Source organism: Oxyura jamaicensis, chromosome 2, assembly GCF_011077185.1.
Source record: "Oxyura jamaicensis isolate SHBP4307 breed ruddy duck chromosome 2, BPBGC_Ojam_1.0, whole genome shotgun sequence".
NCBI classification, from domain to species: Eukaryota; Metazoa; Chordata; class Aves; order Anseriformes; family Anatidae; genus Oxyura; species Oxyura jamaicensis.
Window position 1 is genome coordinate 44,539,303 of NC_048894.1, and position 26,242 is coordinate 44,565,544.

A 26,242-nucleotide genomic window follows, 5' to 3' on the forward strand; every position below is an offset into this window, starting at 1 on the left:
AGTAGGGCTTTGAAGGATGACACGTGGAGGCTGAGTGTTGTACCAGGTGGCCTAAGAAGTTGTGTGTGGCCTTTCTCTCTTTCTGTTCCCTGTGGGCCTGCTCTAGACCTGAACCCTTTCTTCCCACTATTTCATTTTTGTTGCAGAAGACATCACTTAGGGAAACTGTGTCAATGTGACGTTAGTCCTCTTGTGCAGTGTGAAGTTCCCATTGCTGTGATCCCCAGGGACATTTCCAGCATATTCATCCTCCTTTTTTGCATCATATGTGGCTGGCTGTGGGACCAGGCACCCATCTGAAGAGGAAGTAAGCCAAGCAAGGGAATCTGACATCTGTCATATTATTATTATTTATTATTATTATTACTATTGAGGGCGAGGAGTCACTTCCTGGACCTCCACCAGAGAACCCACTGTATTTCATAAATTTTATTTCTAAAGCAGGATGCACTTCAGGTTAAGTAAAGAAAATGTTTTGCCACACTCCTAACTTCTTGGAGTGCCTCTTGTGCCCTCTTTTTATGTTTGTTCAGTTGTTAATGAAACCCTGTGAGTACCTGTGTTTGGATGCATATGGCTCAGTCTTTCACTGCTGCTGGATGGCACTTGTGCTTGGTGTGTTCAGTTTGCTTCACCTGAATGCTTAAAACCTGCAAACTGTATTTACGGTTCTGTACCATTTTCTTTTGTGTCAAAGTTGTGATTATCTCCTGGGAAGCAGGGAGATCAGGGGGACTTAACCTGGGTCAACCACCTGGGTTACTCCCAGCTGATTTATTAGTACCATTATTTATTTACTTTAAGACTTCAGTTTTACGGTTGTGTTCTGCTTCTGTTGGCTGCTTGAGCATTGTGGTGTTTGAGTGTCTCAAACAGTGCTCTTAAACCGTTGATATAGTAGCAGATGCTGCCTGGTAGGATTTGGAAGGTGATACCAAAGATCAGATCTGTGAAGGAAAGCTCCCAAAAGCATTTGTCTTCCCTTCAGCCCTGCTAATGCAGGATAGTAGGTCACAGGGACGGGCAGCTTTCTGCCATCTTAATCCCAAGCAGCTGGAAATCTGCGCTGTGTTTGGGAACATTAGCAGCTGCTACTTCACAAACTAACTAAAAAAAACCTCCACAAATCCTTACCTGATTCATATTGCTGTTACTTATGTTTCCTACAGACTAGATGGCACCTGTAGCAAACCCATCTTGAAATAACATGTTCTTACCACCTTTGGAAAGTAGCAACTACTGTTTAGCCACTCCATTGAAATACCTGCATTGATTAATTCTGCGCACATACAAGTCCCCTCTAAAGTTAGACCTCCTGCATCTGTTTGTAATTTCTATGCCCTATTGAGGAGGTCTAGTTATTTTCTGGGTTGATATTTATACATCCCACATCTTTGCTTTATGTGAGCATACTGTTCTGTTGATAGATGACTAATTTGTATACGCTGCTGATGCAAAAACTGTGATTGGTTTTATCATCATTAATAGAAGACGTGCCTTGGAGGCGTCCATTATTTAGATTTGTTAGTTGTGCACTGTAAATCAGTCTCTTTCCTCTTCTGCTTTTCTTTCCAGAAGAAGAGGAAAATGCTGATTATCGTCAAAGTGTATTTAAGAGCTTCACCAGAAGAGAGAACTTTTTTTTGTGCATCTCTTCTTTTCATCCACTTTTTCCAACCCAAAAAACCCTTAGCTATTCTGATGGCAGCAACACAAAGGCAGCTAGCTGTTCAACCTCCTCTTCAGTTATTGCCAATGATACAATGAGCTAATTATTTTCCTGCTCTTTAAGAATGCTTTTTCTTGCATTTTTCCACTGTGAAATATTGCAAGTATTGTGCAAGTAGGTCTGGGGTATTGGAATGCCGGGGTGTGTAAGCTGGTGTGGAAACATCCTCCCTTCTTTGGAGTAGCAGGGAGGGGGCTAGGGCAGGGAAGATTTGTTTCTCTGTCAGGTATCTGCTGCCTTCAGCAGGAAGAAGCAATACAGGCGATCTGGCTTCCAAGCTTAGCCACAGACACGATGGCAAACGCTGGAACTGGCAGGAAGGTGTAAGCAGTTCTGCTCAAAGGGTGCTGGGATGTGAAAACAGAGGTGTATTCCTTTCCTCTCGGCTGTTGTCTGAGGATTTGATTATTTTGCATCCTCTTCAGTCTGGAAAACCGGAGAGTTTAAGATAGTGGGTTCCTTTGCATAGCCATATCCTTTGCATTGCCATCCCCAAAACACAGATCTATAGCATTTGAAAAACTCGTAACTTAAAGGAATGATTCCCTTGCTTTGGTCTCTCTCAACCTTTTCCCTCCCAGTCTCTTCTGGCCGTTACTAATGGCTGTTTCAAGAGATTGTAAGCCACAGACATGCCTCTCTGTTAAAAATAGTAGCCAACATTTGAGACTGGGTGACACGAGGTCAGGGTAGTATACTATGTACCTGTTTTGTGTGGTAACAGCTCAGTGATGAGTGTTGGAAGGCAGCATGAGCCTTGCAACTTCTGGGAAGTTGTTCAACCACCCCAATCTTTATTCTATATAGTGGTCTAAATAGGTGGGAGTATATTGTGTAATGAAAAATGCTCATGCTACGGGCTGCTGCCAAAACAAATCTAATGTGGATGTTGGTTACTGCCTTCTGGGGGTGTTTCGTTATGACTTCTAGTAAAACAGTAAGAATTTATGAACTCTTGCCTGTTCTTGCTGAAAAAGATTATCGGTCCAGTTTTTCTATAGTGTGTGTGAGAATGGCTCTGAACAGACTCAGTTTCTGTAAGAGAAGATTCTTATTTGAAGCAAACTTGCAGTCCTTCTGTTAGAAGCTAAAAGTCACTGGTAGAAATTTCTTCTGTGGAAGAAATGTCCATCTTCTTTAGCCGTGTCTGCTTCTGATGTTCCTTTTTCACTTAGTAAAGGGTGCTGATGGCCTGTTCTTCTTACAGGAGGGTTTTATTGCTGTGAAGGGGAAATGAAATTCTGTCCCTGCTACTACCTAGACTTTTTCCTTCAAGTGATGGTCTTAGCCCTTCGTGTGTCCAGGTCACCATCCACAGCTTTTTCCTTTAAGCTAAGCAAGCCTGATATTCACATGTGCTCTGGAGGTGTGTGTAATTCCACTAGGAGAAATGCTTGGAGGTCAGTAGATGTAGATCTTCAACAGGCCCCTTAGGGAATAGTCCATGGACTCCTCGGAAGTCTTGTACATCTTGTCAGAGATTCACAAGGTCAGCCTGGGCCTTTCTTCTAGAGCGTGTCCCTGCTGTTGAGGATGGGCTGTTGCTGTTGCTGCTTTCTAGGGACCAGGAGAACAAGTCCAGAACACCCCATCACCCAGGTGAAACTCCTGTCCCCGTGCCTTCTCGTTGCACATCTGGTGTCTGTGCATGCACAAGGTGTGCTGTCAGAAGCAGGCTGCCAACCTTTTGCCTGCCCTCTGGAAAGTTCTGCAGGCGTTTGCTGCTTTGGAGGCAATGAGGTGAGACGCAGTGTTTCTCCTACATATTTCTGCCGTGTCCACTAAACATTTGTTATCTTGGTTAATTAGCAAGATCCATTAAGGCAGGCTGTGTAAATCTAGCAGTGTGTATTTGTGGGAGTTTGTTCCTTGCTTCTATATTTAATTGCAGCCAAGAAGGCTGCTGCCAGGTGCAGATGAGCATACAGAGCGTCTGTAAACCTAGAAACCAGCTGTAAGCCCTGGACTCACTGAGTCACTGCCTAACCCTCCTCCCAACACTCAGCTGCGTTCTGAGGGCTTGTCTTGATTTTATTTTCTTAATAAGGTGATTATACCTTGGAGAGAAAAACCTGGATGTGTTCTGTGATCCCGTCTTCCAGCAGGCAGCAGCTTTATAATTCTGTACAACTAGCAGGCAGATGGCAACGAGTGCCCAAGAAAGCTGTGTCTGGATGGCGTTAGCATGAACAATTTGGCATATTCTGATGCTGTAGACTCGATAACTAGGCTGGGTAACTCCAGCAACTTGGAACAACCTCTTGAAAAAAGGATGGAAGGCCAAAAGGCTTGGTATTGTATACTTGGATATTTTCTTTCTTGTTTCTTTCCACAGCTGCTAGATTCAGTTTTTGAGGCCATCTGTCTGCATGCTGGCAACAGAACAGTTAATGAAGTGAGCTGCTGGTGACGCCCTGAGCCTTTTATCTCTTGGAATAATATGGCTTGTGAGCCTGTCTTAGGTGATGTGCGTAACTCCCCTAACTTTAGCAACATGCTGCATAGGTCTGCTCTTATCTCCCGGGCCTTTTTGTAGTCCAGGTTTACCAGGAAAACAAAACTGACTCAGAACCAGCAGTCAGGTCAGTTCTATAACAATTAAGCTGTTAGAAGAAGAGAGGTAAGATGCATGAACAGCACCAGAAAGCCTAGCACAAGAAAAAGACACCTAATCGAAAGCAGAAACAGAGACATCTGGTCATTGTATTCCACAGGCGTTTCATTGGTTATGCAGCAGGAAGGAAACGGTTTGTGCTTCAAAACGCGTTAGCAAGACTTATTTTCCCCCTCCCCTTGCCTCTTCCCTTCCTCCACATGAATAAAAATCTTCTGTTCTTGAAAAAGTAAATTCTAACCTGTGTGGTTTCATAGCTTTTCAATCATCAGCTTAAAGAATACAAGGGTGTTTCAGACTCTTGAGAGACTGCGTTTTCTGTCTGTAATGCAGACAATCACCACAGATTAGTATATATCACAAAAAGCCTCAGATCTGCCATAATGAGGTCACTCCAGAGGCTTTGGATTTTTATAAGTTGTTTATAAGCATCTGTACGTAGCCTACAGCAAGAAGGGGTTTCTGTCTTTTGACAAACTCATAGTTCTGGTTTGGCTTGGGGTTTTTAGTCTGTAGGGAGAGGGGAAAGGAAGGTCATGGTCTTTTTTTTATTTATTATTATTATTTAAGTGCCCCAGCCCTGTCACTATTTGAGTTATTCAAGAAATTGTATGCATAGGTCTGAGAATCTAGGAAAACATTCAGCATCAGTGTAGGGTCTTTTGTAACTGTGCTCTGTGTTGTTGATTTCCCACTGCTTGACAAAAAAAACCCAAATACGTGCTATTTGACAGAAGTACAGGTTGTATGGGACCTCTGATCCAACCTCCTGCTCAAAGCTGTACTGTCGGTTCCTGGATTAAATCAGCTGTGGCTGTGCCAAGTTTTGAAAACCTCCAGAGACAGAGATTTACAGCCTCCCTGGGTAACCTGCCTGAGGGTCACCCTGTCCCTCTTGTAGAAAAGATTTTTTTTTCAGTGTGCAACCTGAACATCCAAGCTGTGGCTGTTGGCGTCATGTTATACATTACACTGCTGCTGGGAAGTGATCATTCGACTCAACAACCTTGGCAGCTGCTCTTCAAATCTTAGCTGGTAGCTAATCTGATCACTCCTTAGTTTAGTCTAGCAAGGGAGGGACCAGCCCCTATCCCTCAGCACTCCTTGCAGGAGCCATTATAGGCTCTGACTGATATGGTGGATCTTCAGTGGACCCTGAACAGTGTCTTGACATCTCTCTTGAACTGAGGGACCCAAAACTGGATGTTCCACAGTATTCAATGTGGAACCGCCACACTGAGTAGCGGTGATGGTAACTTCCCATGATCTGGCAGCTACAGCTGACAATCCCTGGAACATAGCCTAGGTCAAACATGATTTGACTTGCAACGAGAGCACACTGTCAGCTTTTTCAGCCTGGCACCCGCTGTAATGTGCAGGTCCCTTTTTGGCTGGGCTGAACTTCCCATCTGCACAAGCCATGGGGTCATTCCGCACCAGGTGCAAGACTCATCGCTTCTCTTTGTTGAACCTCATGAGGTTTCTTTTGGCCCAGTTGAGTTTCACAAGGTCCCTCTAGGTTCAGGTTCTGCCGTTTGTCCTTTCAACCACCTCCTCTAACTTCTCATCACCTGCAGATTTGCTGCAGGTGCAGCAGTGTTGGTATTGAGGTTGGCGTTGGGATGTCAATGTTGGTGTTTGGGCTGCTCTGGTTGTTACAGGAAAATGGGGGGCCAAACAGCAGCACTCGGTGGCTAGTTACTCTGCTGCAGTGAGAGCTTGTGCCTTCACCTTGTAGGTTTCTGAATTATTGAAGCCCCAGCAGTAGTGAGCAAGCCAGGTGATGCCAAAGTAGAGGAGGAGTGATCCTGATGTCTTTGTCCCTGAGAGAAGCTTGTGCAGAACATGGCAGCACAGCCACCAGGGTTAGAGTGATCCCCGAAGGTGCAGGTTGTGCTACTCAAAGAGGGTCTGGCAACTCTGGTAGGTGACTGATGGAGGAAGGTTCCTGTTTTAAAGAATGTTGTATGTTACACAGCAAATTATCCATGGGATGTTGTTCAATGAAGGAGAGCAAGCCAGAATGGAAACATCTGAATCTTACTTGCTTCTGAAGAGCACGACTGGAAGCCAGTTAAGTCATTATCTGTTTTGTAGTAAGCAAGTAAGTTTTGCTGGTGGCAATTAAGCTATTTTAAAGAGTAGTGAATTAAGCTGTTTTAAAGAGTAGTGAATGAGAGAGACAAGGGTTTCACATTAACAGACAAAGACTCTTACAGAGCAAAGGCCTTAGGCCAGCGCATGGCTTGCTGCTGCCTTGTTCTGAGCAGCAAGTGTTCCCTTCACGCTCCACCTTATAATCATTTCATAGAAGAAATTTGCCATGTCTTTTATTGGCAAAGCACAGAAATGCTGAAATAAAGCAGTTGTCATGATCTTGGCAGCACGTGATGAGGTAAGGCAGGTGAACCTATTCAAAATGAAAAGCCCTTTTTGCAGATACTTGAAAAAACTCACCTTTGTTGAACACCATTGTGAAAGGGAAACTGCACAGTCTTGTATAACTACTTGGGCAGCAATAAAAAAATGGAAGTTAGATGAAATGAGGAAGAGGAGTATGTGTCCTGGTTATGTTAAAACAGAAAATTCAGGCTGTGTGTTGTAGGGTGGAAAAAATCCTCTATTAGATCAGTTGGGCAAGGGCTCTAACTGCAGATGGGGATTGGGGCAATAAAAGCTAAGTGGACTGAAGAGAAAATCGTATTTCATAATTAAAGAGTACAGGGTTTTCTGCTTTGAAAATGGACAAGCTGATGTGTCTGTGCTGGCCTGGAAGTACATCTGTGTGCTGCTGCCAACTCCGGAAGGATGACCCTCTTTAAAAAGGTGGCGTTTCTGTGTTCTTCTATGTGCTTGCCACAGCCTACCTTTTCTATTTTCATCCCTACCTTTAGCTAAAAGCGTAATCCAGCAGTTGGGCATGGCTCCCTTCTCTGCAGGGCCCTGTGTAGACTCGGAGGGGAATTGCCCGTGAGGATGCATCTCCCAAAAAGGAGAGCTTGTCATATCTCCCCAGAGGGACCTCACTGCAGTAGTAAATAGCTTGTAATTACGAACCCCTGTTGGTATCCCTTTAATTTTACATCATTATGTATTTTAAAAGCTGATGCCTTTTTTATCACAGTGCTCCACTGGCTTCTGCGAGTGCTGCTACTACTGCATGTTGTTTCTGAGTATCTGGGAGCTGGCTGGGAAGAGGTTTGAGGCTCTGAGTGCTGAGGCGAGGGAGACAAGCTGGTGAGAGGAGGTCGCTGGTGTGGACAAGTGCAGGAGGCTGCTGTGACAGTGGGATTTTCCTTAGCTGAGGTCTGGGTGGTTGTTTAATTGCATTTCTCAAGGGGTCCCATGTTTGTGTCCCATGTTCTACACTGATGGGGAAGGGTTTGTAGTGGTCAAAACATTCACTTACATTTCCTGGCACAAAGTTCTGGTGATCAGACACGATGAGCTCCTGGTAACTGTGGGGCTGAGAGCTGGGACACAGGTTCCTCAGTTTCCAAGGTGTCAAGGTTTTGTCGTTTTCAGTAAGAGATTTTGCTGGTTGAGCTCCTGACTTTTGAAAGAGATGCTCGCCTTTATGCTGATTAATTTCTATCAGGCAGCACCGATACGGGTAACAGGCAGAAAGCTGACATCCGACTTGCCCCCAGCCTTCCTAGGAGCTTTTTGTCCTGATTCCTGGTACGTTTTCACTTGTGCTATCTCAAGGCTAAGCACCTCCCTTCTCAGATACCAGTTTGTGTTTTAAAGCACAATAACCTGCTTCTTCAGCCGTTTGTTTGAATTTTGAATTCTGGTCTTTTGAGAGGAAATAACCACTGTACTGAAACAATGTAAAGACGCTGGCTGGAGATGCGAGCTCCTGCTTTCTTTGGTTTTAAAAGGACATGGAGAGCATGGCTCTGACCTCTTCCATCAAGCTGAGCAACCAATAGGCTTGAGATTGGGACTGTGGGAGCAGTTTGGTGGTGGTGGTGCAGAAAAAACTCATGCATGCTGGAGGGAATTTTAAATGAAGGCTAATTACTGAGTAACTGTACTAACCAAAAAGTGTTTGAGTATCCCTTTTCAGGTCTGCAAAACCACAGGCCTGTTGATGTTTCTCTAATGACTAACGTATCTTTCTTTACCCTACCATTTAGCTTTCCTCTTTGCCAGGCTCTGTTTAAAATTGTTGTTTAAAATGAGACTGCAGACTGATTTCAGATAACTGTTGAAGTGAAATTATTTGGACTAACTCTTTTGCTTAAATCAAAAAACGTTTTGTGTTCCTGAACAGTGTTTTCAAACTGGCCTTGTTGACTAGCATTCAACAAATACAGCTGAGAGTATTTAGGTACGTTTTGGTTTGAGTTTTCCATTTGCCCACGCTGTTACAGGGCATGAAACTGAATGTGGCTAGAATTACGGGCCTGCCTGTTTTCAGCTTTGGCTCTTACGTGTCCTACAAGTCCAGGTGCTAGAGATACCAAACAACTAAAAAGTCTAGCTGAATTGTAGATTTACCTTCTGGTTTTCTTATCATAGAGAACATTTTCCTGCTGTGCTTTAGAGGCTTCATCAAAAGAGCTGCTAGTGCTGCAAGCTGCCATTAAGTGTTGTTTTCCTTGGGGATTTGGAAACTCAGCTCCTAATGCTCTGCAGACTCTTTGCTGGCTTAGATGTGTTGATCCCTGACCCAGGTGTTTGTGCCAACAGAAACTTTCAAGTGCTGATGCAGTTACGGTGAGAAAACTGTACTTCTCCTGGGCTCCTCTTGCCCCTGGGATCTGGTTTTACTCGAGTTTCGAAAACAGACTTGCTGGTGCAGTTCTGCCTGCGCTAGGAATGGGTCGCCAGTCTGTTTTCCTGCGTTTGCAAGGAGCTTCTTGTGCGGGCAGGCCCTCACCTGCACTGGGAGAGCCGTAGAGGTGATGCCTCCTCTGGGACTGGGCTTTGGCAGCCTCGTTGCTGGGACCTGGCTCCCTCTGGATGATCTTCCATGGAAATCTGTCCTGTTCTGGCACAGTTCTTCCCCGTGTCCTCAGTACTTGGTGCAGGCTGTTACTGGAGTCTTGCATTTCATTTAGCTTCTAAAATCCTGTCTCAAACTATTTTTATGGAAAACTTTTAACATTTATTTGTATTTGCCTTTACTAGCATGGATTGAACTTGCTGGAAGAGAAAAGAGTTGTGAATTTTCAGAGTGTTCAGTAGAGGGTATTTTGGGGACCAAGATTTAGGCTTCTTCTGTGTCCGTTGTTAAAAGCTTAGGTTGAGCCTTGTTTAAAGACCCTCAGAAAGCTTTTCAATGCTTGGTGGTTACCAGGGCTTGTGTTAGTGGCTAAATCAAAATATTCTTTAACCAGGTATATTCTGAATTTGTAAATTGCATCAACAGGTTGGAAACAGGCATCTGGTGACTGAGAGTGGTAGGGAAACATCATGTATGAGGTTTTTCTGTTTGTTTGTTTTGTTTGTGTTTTTTTTGTTGTTGTTGTTAGAATTTCTAAAAGACCATATTAATGCATTTGCACTAGGCTAATGGTAAGTGGCCGAAAGCACTGTGCTGCCTTGGGGTGTGCAGACCTGCATGGAAATTAACACTTTAATGTTCTGGCTCTTAATGAAAACTTCAGATAAGATGGAGATGTGTGAGCTGCCTGAAAGCAGCAAAGGGCACAGCTGGATGAACTTCTCTTCTGTGGAAAACAACAGCCACTTCAGAAGGAATTGCATCAAGGACCAAGGCTGAAAGGAAATCATTGCTCCGACTGTGATGACTTTGATTTCCCCCCCTTGACTCCTAATAGCTGAAAGACCTCTGACACGGAACTCATATTTCACTTTGGGGTGAAATACCTTTCTGTGTGGTAAGGGAAGGAAGTAAGCAGAGCTTGCTGCTATTTCAGGACATCATAAGGGAGACTTAGTGTGCTTTATTTCCTTTCAAGACTTGTGTTTAAATTAGGTGTTCGTCTCCACCCTGCCATGGGGCAGGGAGGGAAGGTTTTTCTTTCCATTACCTTTACAAGTAACGATGGTGTCTGAAGTGTGAAGGTATTTGATGCAGCTGGTGTTGAGGATGTGTAGCCAGCTGTTCTCTGGAGAAATGTTTTGATGTTCTTTTTATTTCCCACTTTGTGTCAGGGATTTTTGGCTACTTCCCAAATGACCACCATTTCTTTACACCAAAGCCTCTTCCTTTATTCGTGAAAGACTTCATCTTCCTCGGGTTTGTATTCTGTATGTGAGTCCTTTCCTTTGGTTCAGCCTCAGCCTCCTTCTCTGTGTATCATGACATGCAAAGGTTTATTCATTATTTTGTTCTGTCAGTCATGGCTGCTCAGAGACATTTCCCGTAGGTATAAGCTCAGTAATTTCCAGTCTTATTTTTTAAAAAAAATAAATCATTGAAGTGTAAATGAAAACAGTCTTCACTGTGCTCGATGTTCAGTTAATTGATTGTAAAGCTTATGTTTGGAGGGCTTTATTTCAATGCAAAACAGCTCAAAACCACTACTTATAAATTTATGAATCATATAAAATACAGTGTAGAAAACCTCAGGTAAAGATCTTAATTTTCAGCTGAATGAGGTATTTGTTTGTCAACCTTAAAAGGACTTGAGTTGCAGTAAACTTCTGCTGGAGTTGAAAAATAGCAAATGACCACGAAACTTTGAATAAAAAAAGACCTGATGAAGGAAAGCAATGTGAAATGTGCACGTTTGAAAGCCTGAATGTGAAAATTGCTGACAATTCAGTGATAACTATAAAAGGAGAGAACACCTCTATCTTATTTAAAACCAGACAAAGGGGGAAAAAACAACAACAACAACAACAAAACCAGCAAGCGCTCAACACTGGCCATTTGTTTATGGACATTCTTTGTCTGTTCATCAGAAAGTCACCGGTTTTGGACATCTAGGACACGTTGCTGGTGCTCGAGTGCAACGCTGCAGGCTGCTGAACTCTGTGGACTCTGTTACAACTTCCGTCACCACGATGCTATTGAAGCCTGCAGCGTGTCTGGCATTATTTCTGCTTTCTTGGCTCCTCTCCCTTTTTGGGTTGAATAGGCGAGGGCTTAGCGCTGTGTTAGTGACCCCAGGGGGCTGACACTCGGCTGTGGAAAATGGAGGTGGCTCCAGCCTGGGAGATGGGGCGTGAGCATCCTGAGGGCTGCCTGGAGTGGGACTCGGATATTGCAAGAGCTCCTTTAAAGATTTCAGGAGAGATACTGATGGTCTGCAGGTGCAATCTATGGTAGATGTTTTTATTTCTTTTTTGGCTCAGAGTAAGAGAGATCCCCAGCTCACCGATTGTATGGCTGCTGAGCTGTGCTTGCTTTGTTGGATATGTTGTCGTAGAGCAGATTTTGCTCTCACGGCAACTCTTCTTCACCAGAAGTCTGTTCTTCCCAGCTTATGTGCACATGTTCAAAAGCATTTCCTTCAAGCTCAGACTTGCTGTTATTTTGCTGAAATAACAGCAGTTTCCAAAGGGCACAGCAGGGTCTTTATCAGTGTTTTAAGTGCATTACAAATTCCCTTGGTTGCCCTTGTCTGTGTACTGGGGGCTTGCTGTACCAGTTGCGTCCCCGTGATAGCAAAGCAGAACATCCAAAGAACTAACTGCTACCTTCTTGGAAAAGTTGTTTATGCTTTATAGCAATGTAATACTTGCAAAACATTTCCTCAGTATGATTAATGGTCCACCAGATAAAAATCTACACCAACCAAACTGAGGGAGTGCCTTTCTCAGTGTATTCTTGACAGGCTACAAGTTTGCTATTGCATTTTTTTTCTTTTATTTCTCAGTGATTAAACCTAAATAAGTTATTCATCACTCATCTAGGTGTTTATTTGTAGGCCATCAGCTCTGTGTTTTTGACTACAAACACTGAGGCAGTTCTTTGCAAATTACCTGTTTGGGTGGGAACTGGTGTCTTGGCAGTATTTACTGCAGTGAGGAAATGTGTGTCACTTCTAAGCAAACGGTTGGGAAACAGTAACACAGGAGTAAGTGTTTTTAAAGTCCTAGGATTAGCGTGGTAGATCTTTAAACATGACTGAGTTCCTTTGACTCTAATCCCGATTTCTCCTTCTTTAGGCACAGCTGGAAGCTCAGAGGGCGACTCAGGATTTTCAGAGGGCTACTGAAGTGCTGCGTGCTGCAAAGGAGACCATTTCACTTGCTGAGCAGAGGCTGCTGGAGGATGACAAACGTCAGTTTGACTCTGCCTGGCAAGAGATGCTCAACCATGCTACTCAGAGGGTAATGTAAACGCAAGGTTGCTTGCCACAGCATCTGTCTCTTCCATGTTTTTTTCTCCTTTAGGACACAGTGCTTGTTTGTGGGAAAAAAAAAAAAATTCTATTGGTCCAGATGTGTGACATGTAGGAAATAAAGCCTGAGACCTTTGAGCTGCTTCTGGGACAAGCTGTAGTTCTCTATCTGACTTTACTGGTAGCTGAAGGAGTGGCTCTCAAAAGAAAAAAATCCCCATCTATGTAATAGGAATAAACAATGTCTTCGGGCATACCTGCATTTGGAGCTATGCCAAAATAATTGCATAGGGCTGGATATTCCTGAATGCATTTGTTATGGAAGCCCTGACCATGGAGTACCAGGGATATGTTCCAATTTTAGTATCACCTGTTCTCAGCATGGAATAAATTTCAACAAGACAATGTTTTTCTGGAGTGTGTGTCTGCATGCTGAATTACTCAAGAATGTGTGTTGCATTTTAAGCTTGCACTCTATTCTATTTGAATTAGCTTTTAAATTTAGACAAGATCTTACCTTCTTTGTAAGGTCTTTTTAAATCTACAGAAAAGATGCACTAACAATGAAAGGCAGCATTCATTTCAGCAGCTGTCAAGATGATCTTTCCTGTCATTTGCCTTGCCTCTTTTTTGCTTGTCTGTTTAAAAAAAAAAATGCAGAAAGGTTTTTTTAACATGAAAGAAACAAAAATGTAAGTTAAAAACCTTTGTTCTGTCAGAGTTGCCTTGATATGGCAGTGAAGCTGAGCTTGCTATTCCAAACGTAGTGAGCGTGCCATACAATGCTCGCATTGTCTTGCAGTCCTCAATGTGTTAGCTCTGTTCTGTTGCAGAAGCTTCTCAGTTATAAAAAAAAAAAGCCTCTATTTCAGAGTGAGTTGTAAAAACCAGCTGCCAGAAGATGAAACAGGGAACAAAAAGGATGTTGGCAGTGTAGGGGAGAGATGGAAAACCTGGCATATAAGTAAATAAATAAATAAATAAAACACAAATACTCGGGGGTATTTTTTGTGTTACTGTCCCTGTTGTCATAAAGCATTTGCAGATCTGGTACCCTCTGTGCATTTTTGAAGTGAGACCCAACTTTGTGCTCTGTGTGTGCGTGATGAGATGCCAGCAGCTGTCATTTCCCCTAGTTGTTTTCCCTGTCTGATATGAGCAAAGTCCAGAAATGCATACGCAATTTTTGATTGTAAGAGCAGTTAGGTGATAAGGCTGGAAGCACCTAAGGAGTTGAAGAGTTGCTTAGAGCTTCTGGCTTCTGAACTGCTGAGATGTGGCGGAGAGTGATGGCAACCACTGATCAGCTGCCTCTCTCTAGCTGATGTAATGAAAATTTGTGTTGTGGTGCACAAGGGAAGAGGTGCTGGGCATCTCGAGAGGTTAAGTGGATTCCTCTTCCCCTTGGATATTTCTAGGGGATCCCAGTCTCCTTCTACAACCCTTAGTGCTTCCCTGACAGCCTGCAGCCAAGAGGACCGAGGCACCTGAGGTTTGCAGACCCAGTAACTTAGAGCAGAAGGTGATTTTTCAGAGTGTTATGTGGAGCTGGTGGTGTTCGCATTTATCAGCACCGAGTGCAACACATCTACTTGTTAAAGGGCGGATTCAGACCGTGACATCTCTGATGGTTGCAGCTGAACAGTAAATAGGAACCTTATGTTTATTCATGGCAGATGTAAAGTCTCCTAGGCACGGGCTGAATTGTATAGAGCAGCCGAGTGCTCCTTGGATGGAAACTGTGTTATCCTACTCTTTCTGGTGCTTAAAATAGTCTGGGTAAACCCAGTTTCCAGAACGCATGTATCTGTGCCTTTCCGGGATACAGCAGGTTTCAAGAGAATGACATGGAAGTTTGTCTCCTAATTTCCATTACCCGTGCTGGGGATCTCAAGACTAGGGGCAGAGCCAACAAGGGGAAAAATAAAAATAAAATACTGTTGGAAGTGTTGACTGAACAGATCTGGCATTAGTTTTTTGGAGTGCTGACTGAGTTTTATATCTGCCTTTTAGGAGCAGAGTGAATGCTTTCTTGGTTTCAGTGCATGCAATTAGTGGAGTGCTTAGGGTGCAGTGAGGTAAACAAAATAGCTGGGGGCTCAAGGAGCAGAAAACATCATCAGTGCCTACCAAGCCATGAATGAAAACGAGTTGGCAGATGAGATCTCATAGAACAAAGGTACTTCTTGGCTGTTGGTGTTCTTGTATACTCAAATCATTAGCTGTTAATTACATTAGAAATTACTAATGCTAAGTAATGTTACTAAGGGTGAAGGCTGGGCTTTAAAAAAGAATTCCTCTGCTTCCACGTAGCAAAATTGGAGAAAGTTCTTGCACTTTAGTTGCACTAGCCTTTTTTTTGATTGAATTTGCTAAGTTTTTTGCCTGTACTTGTAGGTGACAGATATATTGGACAGAATAATCCAGTGCTGTGCTTTGTACAGCAATGAATCAAGTGCAGAAAAGCATCTCTGGGCCAAATGTCAGAAGTGGGTTTCTAATTCACTTGTTTTTATATTGGTAGAGGTGTCAGGCAAGAGCAAAGTGTTTTTATTTGCTATTTTAAGGCAGAGGTAGCAGGCCCTATTGAATTAATCTAAAATTTGGAACAAATCCGAGCCCTACAACAGCTTGGTAGCTGACAAACAGTGCAAGAACATAAGGGAAAAGGGTAAGCAAGAGAACAAATGAGACACTTTTCCCTCTTTTTTTCTTTTTTTTTTAAATATAAATGTTTATGGAAATACTGCCAGGTTGCTTTTGCACTTGACCTAGTGGCTGTGGACAAAGACTTGTATTCCAGGGCACTGAGCAGGAAATGCTATTTGCAGACCCTTGCTGGAAGGAAGTGGAGCTAAGGGCTGCACGGTGTAACTGCTTTTTGATTTCTTCTTGGATTGAGAAGCTGCTAATACTGCTATTTTTAATTCAGCAGTCTAACAGGATTCTGTAAACAGGCCTTTTGTATCCACTGAAATAGAAAAGTCATCTGTGTAAACTGATGAGAAATGGAAGTGTTGCAGAAACATTGCCTCTCCTGGATGGGTTGGAAGCAGAACGTGTGGAAGACACTTATTTGCGGAGCAGGCATCCAGCATGAGTAGGTACAGGGAGTACGGGGTGTCAGTAATTTCTTTACCTTTTGAGCTAGGTTTCCGAAAAAGCGAAGGAAGCTGTGTGTTTAAATAGATGCCAGCCTGCCTGTGAAGATGCAGCTAATCCCTGCAAGTGTCTGCGCTCGAGCTATGCGCTGACCACAGAGAAGCGCAGGACTGTGAAGCGATCCTGCAAGTCAGGCAGCTTCTTTTCCCACCTCGGCTCTCAACGGGGTGTATGTTTTTGAATAAATTCCTGTGCTTTTTTTTTTTTCTAAATCCGTTTCTCAACAGATCTGAGATGGCTGTAATGACACGTAGGCTGGGATTTAGCTCATCAGTTTTAGGTGTCCAGAACATCACTTTGTACATCTGAGTTAACTGCTTAAAATTCCCCTGTAATCAAAGGGGGTCTGATCATCAAGCTGACGGTGTCTGGAGAACAATTTGCGTGACCAGATGAGGATGTGCACCGTGAGGTGAATTCTCTGTTGATTATAATGGAAATGCAGTCACCTGGCTTGTACGTAGGCAGGTCTGATGAGTCCTTAAGCTGCCTGGAGAAGAAAAGTGCTGTTGGCTTACCAGTGTTTTAGGTATGCCATGCTATGCGAGGGCCAGAGGATGGAGGGCTTTGGAGGGATGAAGGGCAGAGATCTTGGCACTTACTCTCCTGTAGAAAACCATTCTTGTACATAAATATGTACAAAAGTATGAACAGAGCATTACCTGAAGTTTGAGACAAGTTGGAGCAGAAAGGAAGATCCTTCATGAATTTCAAGAGAAACTGCTAATTTCTAATTGCTGATGCAATCTGCAAAATGTTCTGCTTTTATAGTCTTTTGTGAGATATGCTCACTTCATAAATTCTGGCAGGGAGAAGAAGTGTTTTGGCTCTGGATCATGAAACATTTTTTAAAGGAAGGGGTGAGGGGAGAGTGAAGAGGGAGGAGGCATGCTCCCTCTTGGTTTAACTTGGCTTGTGAAGCTCCCTTTGATATTACACCGTGCAGTACCATCTGTCAGTGTAAAATGCGTGGGTACTTTGTGATGTGGAGAGAAGAGATACTTCCTACAGATAGAACTACTTGGAGAAAAAGGGGGGGAAAAGGTGATGAAAGAAACAACAAAAATACCCACAGCCTTCCCTGCCCTAATCTCTCCATCCCTTCGCGCTGGAAGTCAAATGCAGTATGGTTTCTGTTCTTCCCTCTAATATCTTTATCCCTTGTATAGTTGATTCTGTCCTTCTGGTTTACTGATCTTGCGTTGGCTTACCTCTTGTATTTCTAATTCTCCTAGATAAGTCATCAATTTAATTTTTGGAGAAAGGAACAGATGTCCAGAACAATTCTCTGGCTTGGATGGTCAGCTTTGCTCAGTTTCACTGATGTTTCTTTTGCAGCTGTTGTTGTTACTGCAGTTTTCCTGGAGTCCATCTTTGACTTCAGCTCATGCACGTTTCTTGGCTGGGAGGAACAAAGCTCCTTGTGCAGACCTATTCACTAGTAACATACATTCTGTACTGACCTTCCTTTCCCAGATGTCTGGGTTGGAAATAGAGGGTAGAGGAGGGAAGAGGAATTGATTGATACCTGTGTTGGTATTTTTGTTTGTTTTGCAATAGTTGCATCCTGTTGCCTGGGCTACCTGGGAGGATGAGTCCTGCCTGGAGCTGGCGGTCTAGTGATGAAGGATAGGTGAAGGCTACAGAAATGTCATGCTAGGCAAGCTCATCTGCTCTGGGTGTTTCTATGTAACAGTATGTTTCCCCCCTGCTGGGTATGAATGGCAGGTACAATGTCAGGGGGAGAGAGGTCTTGTGAGGAGTCTTAATTTGAGCAGGTGCCATCCTCATGCTCATCTTTGGCTTTTTTGAAGTGATGATATTGCATCTGTGATGGCCTCAGCAAGGTTTGTTGGTGGAAGCACAGTAACATTTACTAAACAAAGCAGCTTATTCAGAAAGTGTGACCGAAAAATTGTAAGGAGTCCTTGTAAGAAAGCATTTCCCCCCCAGCAGTATTGCGGGGAGTAATTACAAGTGCATCTTTCCCACACAAGCCTTGTCTGTCTTCTGTTAAGACCCTCATAAAAGGTAACGCTTTTCCCTAGCTCGTCTTATGTTGAACCTCCTGGATGTAGAGCTGGCTGCATGGTTTGCAAGTCTGTTTCTATCCACATGCCCTGACAGTTTCTGTATTTAGAGGCTGCTTGGCTTTAGTGGAGGAGTGGATCATCTTTTGGTTTCTTCTTGTCTGAATGAAACCCTTAAAAGCATCTTGGCAGAAGCAGGATGTCCAAGGAGATACCTCTGTGGGGCAGCCTTCAAGTATCACAGAACTGCGTCTTTGTCCTCAGCTTGGCACCTTGAGCAGCTCTCCCTTGGGAAAGGCACGCATTGTCCCTGCCCTCTCCCCAGGATTGTGTGGGTAAGGTGAGCACGGCAGCAGAACACCTATAGGAAAACCAGGGAGTGGGGGGGATGGCGTTCCTTACATCACCGATTTCTCAAAAGGATGAAGTATACAACCTGTTTTCCTTTCCCAAAAGGGTAATGAGCGTGGGTGTGTATGGCTGGCAGCACGTTCTGTGTTTTGTCAGATAGTTTGAGGTGTTTACAATCTGTCATCCTCAAATCCCAGTTTTGCAGGGGGAAGCGTTTCTGTGATGTTTGAGATGAAAGATGTGCAAAGTCAACATGGTGCTCGACACCTCACCCATTTTAAGTCCCTAGTGCTAGTAGCACTTAGGTGGTTGATCCCAGGTATCAAAGGCAATGCTAATTTTGCCCCAAGAATGGATGGCAAGGATTGACATCTAATTAAAAATCAGCCAACTTCAGCCGCTCCATGATTTTGTACCTTCCAGTGCTTTTAAATTGCAGTTTCTTTACCACACAACAAAGAAGGCAAACCAGCCTCTGTGCAGCCTTTGGAGACTGCATTTTCATTTAAGACACATGCTAAAACCAGCCTTGTCTGACATATTTCACCAGGGAAAGTCTTCGCATCAGCCCAGCTTTCTAACGTTTCAAGATGAGGCTGCAGCTTGTTTTCAGGATGCAGGAGAGCGCGCTGTGAATCTGGTGGATTTTCTTGACCTTTTTTCCAAAGCCTTTGCCTTACTGATATGTGAAGCAGGGTGTTGAAGTGGGCTTATATGTGCTGAAGGGTGTTACAGTTGAGTATGTTATTTTAAGTAATCAGAAGAGCATTTGGAAACCTTTCTTCCTGGTAGTTCTGTAGCAACTTTTGTTTAATAATAAGTGGCGTGTGTGGTTGATCAACTTGGCCTCCAGTTGTGGCAGCAGGAGCTTCCAGCTGATGCAGCGCAGCTTTGGCCTGTGGCAGTTTCACACTTACATTTAGGTATCAGAAAGGACAACGTACCAGTTCTCCCAAGCAGACTGGCACACCGAGCAGGTGAATGTTGACTGTGCTCTTTTTCCCTAGTTATCTTAGCCTGAGGGCTGACACTTCACTCATAGCTCCACGTTCTTGAAAGTTTTTCAAGATAAAGATACTTCGAATTTTTTTTTTTCTTCTCAGTGCATCTAGGAGCATAGATGACATGTTCTGGTGGTGGAAGCCAGCTGGAACAAGTGTGCCTGAAGTAGTTAGTTTTATGGCTGAAATATTTGAAAACTTAGTACTGGAGAAAGTAGGTCCTGCCTTTCTGTTTTGTACAAGTGCCTTCAGAGTTGAAGGAGGGGGAGCGTGGCAATGGCCTGCTTTCTCCTTACTGCCAGACCCGTGCAGAAGTGTCACCAGTTCTATTACTTTAAACATACCAGGTCTGGATCCTGTCCGCTAGTGCATTTAAGGAAAACGCATTTTCTGACTTGCACCTCAGCAGCTCAGATTTGCCAAAGAAAAGTACCCTGCATAGAATTACCGGGAAGGCATGACTGAGATGCCAGCAGAAAAGCTAATGAAAGGACATCTCCTCTTGCATTCGCAGAATCCTCCTCGTTGCTTTCAAATGCCCTGGCAGTGAGCATTTATTTATGAAGCTTTGAACAAATGGCTGCTTGAAGAACGTGCTACCTTGTGTGCAGGGCAGTAGCCTGGACGGCTGGGGAAGGCTCAGGCTCGCCATGGAAAGCGGCTGACACTGGGGCTGCTGTGTGTTACGGGGCTGGTCATCAGCGTATCGCCACCCCCCTGCATTATAGGGGGTCAGCTTGTGGCCCAAACCTCTGCGTGTTTTTGATGTTGAAAGCATGATTTGAGGCTGGCCAACTCTTTAAAGAGAAAAGTCAGTTTTCTAGCCTCCTGCAAGCAGGCTGTCTTATTGGACATGCTGCTTTCTGGTGACTGGTGGTTATGGTGAGGGGACAGCCTGAACTGCGTTTCAATCCTCTCACCCCTGTGGTTGGGCTTCAGCCCTCTCCTGACTGGAGAGATTATGAAGATACTGTTAAGTAAAATGATCACTGAGTCTTGCCGCTCAAATACTTGAACCTTGTCTTTTCTCCCTTGAAGGTCATGGAGGCAGAGCAAACCAAAACGAGAAGCGAATTGGTTCACAAGGAGACTGCAGCCAAATACAACGCCGCCATGGGAAGGATGAAACAGCTGGAGAAGAAGCTGAAAAGAGCCATCAATAAATCTAAGTAGGTTTCACATTTGGAGATGGGCTTAATGATCAAGTCTGCTTGTACGAGATACTGATTCTGGGGGTTTTTTGAAACTCATGACAGTGTGTTGCCCTTTACAAGACCATTGGTAGAAGAATATTTCTCCTTGCATGTGTCATCATCCTAAGCGTCTTTTTGAAGCACCTGACTTGATAGATTGGTGAACTAAGTGGGATAAGAAAAGCTTTCTGGCATGTTCTTAGTTGTGTTCTTGTGCATTGAACCCTTTCGTGGCGCATGACTAGAGAAACAGGCATATGGGATTTCACGTATATGCTGCCCACAGAGCAGCAGAGCTCTGTGCGTGGATGTTTTGCAGTTTAGGATTTTTTTTTTTGTGATTTAATTCTTATTTATAGTTAGGAAGGCAACAAGGCAAGTGACAGAAACCTGAAAGGTGCGAGACTGCATCAGGGTAGCATGCTGTACGTCAGACTTGTTTACTTCCTAACGCTGCCGTAGCAAAGCTGTGTGAGAATTGTTCTTGGAGAAAGAAAGAAACTTCAGAGAGCATAGCTAAACAGTAAATGTCATGAATAAGCGTGTGTGCATTTGATGAGCAGTTTTGCTCTGTTGCAGAAAAATAAAACAGCTTTTTGCTCAGAATCCATTTAAAATTTTGGCCCTGTTTACAACCAATTCTTAATCCTCTTTATATTTCTCAGTCTTTCTTTATATTTCCAGACTGTAGCCTGTCTAAACAATCTGCTTGCTGTGTTTAGCTTTTAATCCCTCTATCTTAAAAATGATTTTTTTCATGAAATTGGTCAACTAAAAGTCTATTTTGATTGGTGTTTGCTCAATTCAAGAAAGGGTTAGCACTTCTCAAAGAAGACCCAGGCATGTTTGCTAAAACAGTATAGCAGTGTGGCTTGCTAGAATGAGTTGCATGCTGTTTGTCTGGCACTGCACAGGGACTGTGCAAAAATATCATCAGATCACAAAATGACAGATTCCTGTAGATAAGAGCAAAATTTGAGAAGTGGTTTGGCTACCAGGAGTATCTTTCTTACAGTAAGATTTAAAAATAAAGACCCTGGTAAGTTGTCAGTGGGCCCTTATACACCTTTTTATAATGATTATGGTGCTGAGCCTGATGCACCAACTGCCTCTTGTGTGATTTGTATTCTAAGTCTTTATTTCCTTGCTGAAACTACCCTTGTAGGGGTGGTGGTGTGTGTTGTTTTCCCCAAAATAAGGAGATTTTCACTTGTGTGTGGAGGGATCCCAGTGTATTCCCTTTTGTTTCACAGCAGGGCTGACAGCATAAGCCACCTAGGCAGGATGTTTTGGAGTTTCTCTCCAAAAAGGAGAAACACCAGTTATTGTAACCTCGCATTAAAATGGAAGATAACAAATGGTGTAAGCAGGTGTATTATCGTGGATGTATTGAAGTCATGCTACCTAGGGATGTTGGAAAGGTGACCTGTCTCACGGCATTGCAATTTTCATGCAAAAGAAAATGGAAACTGAGCAGAAAACATTAGTGCTGTCAAGTGGGAGTTGAGACCATTGAATTTGCAGCTGCTGGTCTTGCAGGGCATAACTGGCAGGTAGCTGCTTTTCACAGAGGAGTTAGTAACAGCAAACTGCTCTGCTCTCCTCCCTCAGCCATGTGGCACAGCCTGCAACACCTGGGCATTTTGGGATCACGTTGTCCAGCCTCTCTCTCCCAAACCCATGGGCAGACATGCTGAAAGAGTTGCTGTTTTCCTGCAAAAAGTGATTTGCGTTTGCTCCACGTTTCAGTTTGAATTAAGATGCTTAAAGCATTACTGTTCTAAAGTAAGACCAGGACAGCCTGGAGGAAAGTCATTTAGATGATTTGCCCTGTAAAATTGATGTGTGGATGATTACGGGATTGTTTTGGTTTTGATTTTGCTTTTAATTTTATTTCTGGGTCCTTGCTTGCGAGCTCTGGATGTGCATAAGGCTGCATGTTCTTAACATTCACCAGATCTTATGGTTCAGCGCCACTGAGCTGTAGGACAATGAACTTGTCTGTATTAGCTTTTGGAAGTCACTTTCTGCTCTGGTGACTTGGGCAAAGTGCCTTTCACTCTTCTTGTCATCTGCTTTAAAAATCACTTTGAATGACTCGTGGGCTTAGGTATCTGGTGACGTAGGACGCCGATCGCCTCCGCGTAGCCCTTGCCTGCTGTGTTGTGGGCCTGGTTTCAGTAACTACAAGGTGGTGGATGTAAGAGAAAGGAGTGACCTGAGGAGATGTGAGCCCCTGCCCTGCTAGTGCAGTGCTCTCTGCTCTTCAGGCTCAGTGTTGGGTGCCTGGGTAGTTGTTAGCCATGGGCGAGGAAGAGTGCTCATGTTTGGGCTCCTACCTGTCACAGTGCTACATCCTTGTCCTGGCTTAGGTGTCTTACCTGTCAGCATGGCTGCTCATACATCTGTGTGTGGATATGCACATGTGCAGGCACAGATACATATTTACACCACACAAACCCACGTGTGCTCATTTGCTGGTACAAAACATTTGTGGAAGCTGATGGGAGGCCAGGATTCAAGCCTGGCTGTGCCTGGTTGGCACCAGGGAGAGAAAGGGAGGTGCCACTTTGTCCGTGCCTGCGTTCCCATTGCTTCGAGGTGGGGCTGTAGGAGCCCTTTAACCGTGGGATCCAGGATCCCAGCTGTGACAGCTTACCACGCCTGGAAGGTCCATCTGTGCGGACTTTGGCAGGGCTGTGTCCCAGCAGAGGGAAGACGGGTGTGATTTGGCTGGATCAGCCTCACTGGCAACATCGTATAGCGCTTGCTTGGCTGTGTGCTGCTAGTGAAGTTAAAGGGGGGCTGACTGAAAAAATAGGAGCTATGAAATAACCTAAGCACAAAGAAATGAGTACAGGTTATTTCGTGTATGACTGTGTATTGAATTCAACCCAAAAAAGCATATAGGATTGGAAAGCTGGAGTTTCGCATTCTTGAGCTCTGGTGCACAGTCCACGATGCAGCTGCGGTAGGATTTACAGCAGAGGCAAGTGCTGTTTGCTCAGGGAAGTGTTATTTGCTCAGAAAAGGTTGCTGTTGGTTACAGACAGGATGTCTATGCCTGAAGCTGGACGTTGTGTTTAAATATTGCAGAATCTAGGCCTGAGGGAATTACATTGTCAGCTCTAAAAACTGGAATTCTGCTATTTGTCTTTAGGGTAAAGACCCACAAGAAATAGATGTGTTGGGAGGGTGGGGGAAGGTTGAGAGCACCTGTAGGTGTTCTATCACCTACACAGTAGTCTGAGGATTACACTGAAACACAACATAGCTCTGTTAGTGCTGTGAGGAGAGTAACTCCCACTCTAGTACTCCGTGTTTTGTCCCAGTGGTTGTAAACAAATGTTCTTTGTTTTTCCACAGACCTTATTTTGAACTCAAGGCAAAGTACTATGTCCAACTAGAGGTACGTGCGTGGTTCAGATCCACCTGAGACTATTTACTGCTGGTGGTAAATATTGAAATTGCATATAAAGTGCTACAAGAATAACCGTATTGCATTTCTGTTCAAGACCAATTCCATTCCAAACATCTTATGTTGAACAATTCGCTATGCACATTTTAAAGAAAAAAGACGTTTTGTTTCCTCATGCGCAGTAAAAGCGCTCCAAGTCTGTTTGAACCCTGCTGCTCATTTTCAGAGCTGAACACTGTTTGACTGTCATTGCTTCTTGTAGTCTCTGGATTTCCCCCGCCCCATGCTTTATGCATTGGGCTGCTCATAGTGCTCAGACACTACTCAGATGTGAATTTCAGGTTTTGGAAGAAGTGGGATGCCAAGCCCATGGCCTGGGACGTGGGCTCCAGGGGGTGCCAGCCCAGCAGGGGCCCGTGAGATGGACACGTAACGGGGAACTGCATGCTGTGTGTCCATGTTCATAGCAAAAGCACGTCTAATACCTGTCTTCCTTGTTAGCAACTGAAGAAAACAGTGGATGACCTGCAGGCAAAACTCTCCCTGGCAAAGGGAGAGTATAAGACTGCCTTGAAAAACCTGGAGATGATCTCAGATGAGATTCATGAGAGGAGACGGTCCACTGCCATGGGGCCCCGAGGATGTGGTGTGGGTGCTGAAGGAAGCAATACATCTGTGGAAGACCTGTCAGCAAGTAAACTGGAGTCAGACAGCGTCTCAAGTGAGTACAGAGCACTCCCGTGTCTGGGAATATCCCATGGGCACTGTAAGAAATGTCGAAACCAGTTGGCTGTTGGGGGACTGGTTAACTTACATTAGCAGTTATTGCAGGAGTTTGTATTCTTCGATAGCCAGTTTTCAAGGGGAAGATGTATGAGCTGAAGTGCAAAAGCTGTTCCCTGTTGTTCTTTGTGCAGTATGGTATGGCAGGAATAAAATTAATGCGTTTCAGATAACGCTCCTAGTTTTTAAACCAGCAGTGCTGTTCTTGGTGACTTGGCTGGGGTGGTCACGGGTTGCTCCTAGATCATTCAGCCAGTTTGCTGAGGCAGCGGTACTGGTGTGAAAATAAGCCTTCTGGTTTTAAAACCTTTAAGCCTTCCTGTCACAGCAAACAATTTTGATGCCTGGGACAGCTGGTACAAGGTGGTTTCACTATGGCTTTTGAATTCCCTGAAGTTCCTAGGTTGTGTACCCATGAGTAAGACGGGAATTGGCTCTTGGGATGCCCGCAGGCTCTCCTTTGTTGTGCAGAAGGCCTCCCAGGAGACTTAGGTGTAAGAGTCGAGGGTTTCCTTGTGCTGAAGACGTTCAGGGGCAGTGCGATACAGGTGGAAGCACTCCAGGTTGTGTCTAGTGCCAGCGTAGAACTGGGTTATGGCAGGGCAGTGCTAGCAGCCTGCCAGGCACAATAACCAAAATAGCCACAAAAGGTTAAGCTCTCATGTTGCAATGTGGGAAGTTTCCACCAAGGCCCTTTTATATCTTTTATATATGGTTTCTGTCTGCTGGAGTTAAATAAAGCAGCATCAGCAAGGGTTTTCTGCCCTAGCAGATGCTCCTGTGGGGCATAGTAAGTTCAGATGGTAATAAATAAGCTATAGTTAAAGTTTTGCTGTAGACTAGCTGGTGTCAGTGCTCCTGGCCAAGCAGAGGACTCCTGTAATGGGAAACATCTCTTTTACCCTACCTTCTTTGCAGGAGGTGAAGGCAGTTATCTGTATTGCTTCCTACATGTAGATAAAACACAGCAAGTGAAACGAAAGGCCACTTTGCAGTCTTGGATTTGGCATCTAAAAGCAAAACAACAAAATCCAAACCACAACAAACTGTCTCTGAGGATGAAATGCCACAGAAGGGGGCTCAGGAAGGTGGAGAATGCTGGTTATCAGCTTTGTGTTTTTGAAGCCCTTCTGGTCAGTTCTGCAACGTGTGAATACAGTCCTGCAATCTGAACATGCAGCAGAAAGAGGCTGGACATCTCTGAAATAACCATGGTGGCAGCTGCCTCCATTTGCCCCCTTTGTGTCCGAGGGGTGTGCAGGGATAACAGGAGGACTGCTTTGAAAGATTTCCTCTGAGCCATTTTGTTAGCGCTGCCGCTTTGCTCCTGTTCTTCTCTCAAGTTGGTTCTGAGCCTTTCTGACAGCAGGAATCATGAGGAGATATAACTGAAAATAACCTCAGGTCATCGTAAATGTCTTGCTGTTTCTGGGACTTCTTCAGACTGGTGTGATTCCAGCACACGTTTTGGTTGTGCAGAGGCTGATGCTCATAACAAACCTTCTGATCCCAGTGAGACTCCTGGAGTGCAGAAAGCCTTTGGTTCGCAGGTCCCCATGCTGCAGGGAGCCGAGACTGAAAAATGTTGGTTTTTTAGCAAAATCTACACCCTGTATCTAGTACAAAATGGAACTTTCATTATTGAATTCCTCCTCCTGTTGCTAGCAGCTTAATCTAGTCAGCTTGGAGTTGGT

General features: G+C 44.2%; 1 protein-coding gene across 1 annotated transcript in view; it reads left to right on the plus strand.

Annotated features, from left to right (window-relative positions):
* The window catches only part of SH3BP5 (SH3 domain binding protein 5), a 47,973-nt gene that overhangs the window by 19,129 nt on the left and 2,602 nt on the right, over nucleotides 1-26,242 (plus strand). Inside the window, exons 4-7 of the mRNA XM_035316352.1 lie at nucleotides 12,435-12,599; nucleotides 20,193-20,323; nucleotides 23,714-23,756; nucleotides 24,267-24,486. Coding sequence (XP_035172243.1) covers nucleotides 12,435-12,599; nucleotides 20,193-20,323; nucleotides 23,714-23,756; nucleotides 24,267-24,486 — 559 coding nt within the window. The remainder of the gene's footprint in view (nucleotides 1-12,434; nucleotides 12,600-20,192; nucleotides 20,324-23,713; nucleotides 23,757-24,266; nucleotides 24,487-26,242) is intronic.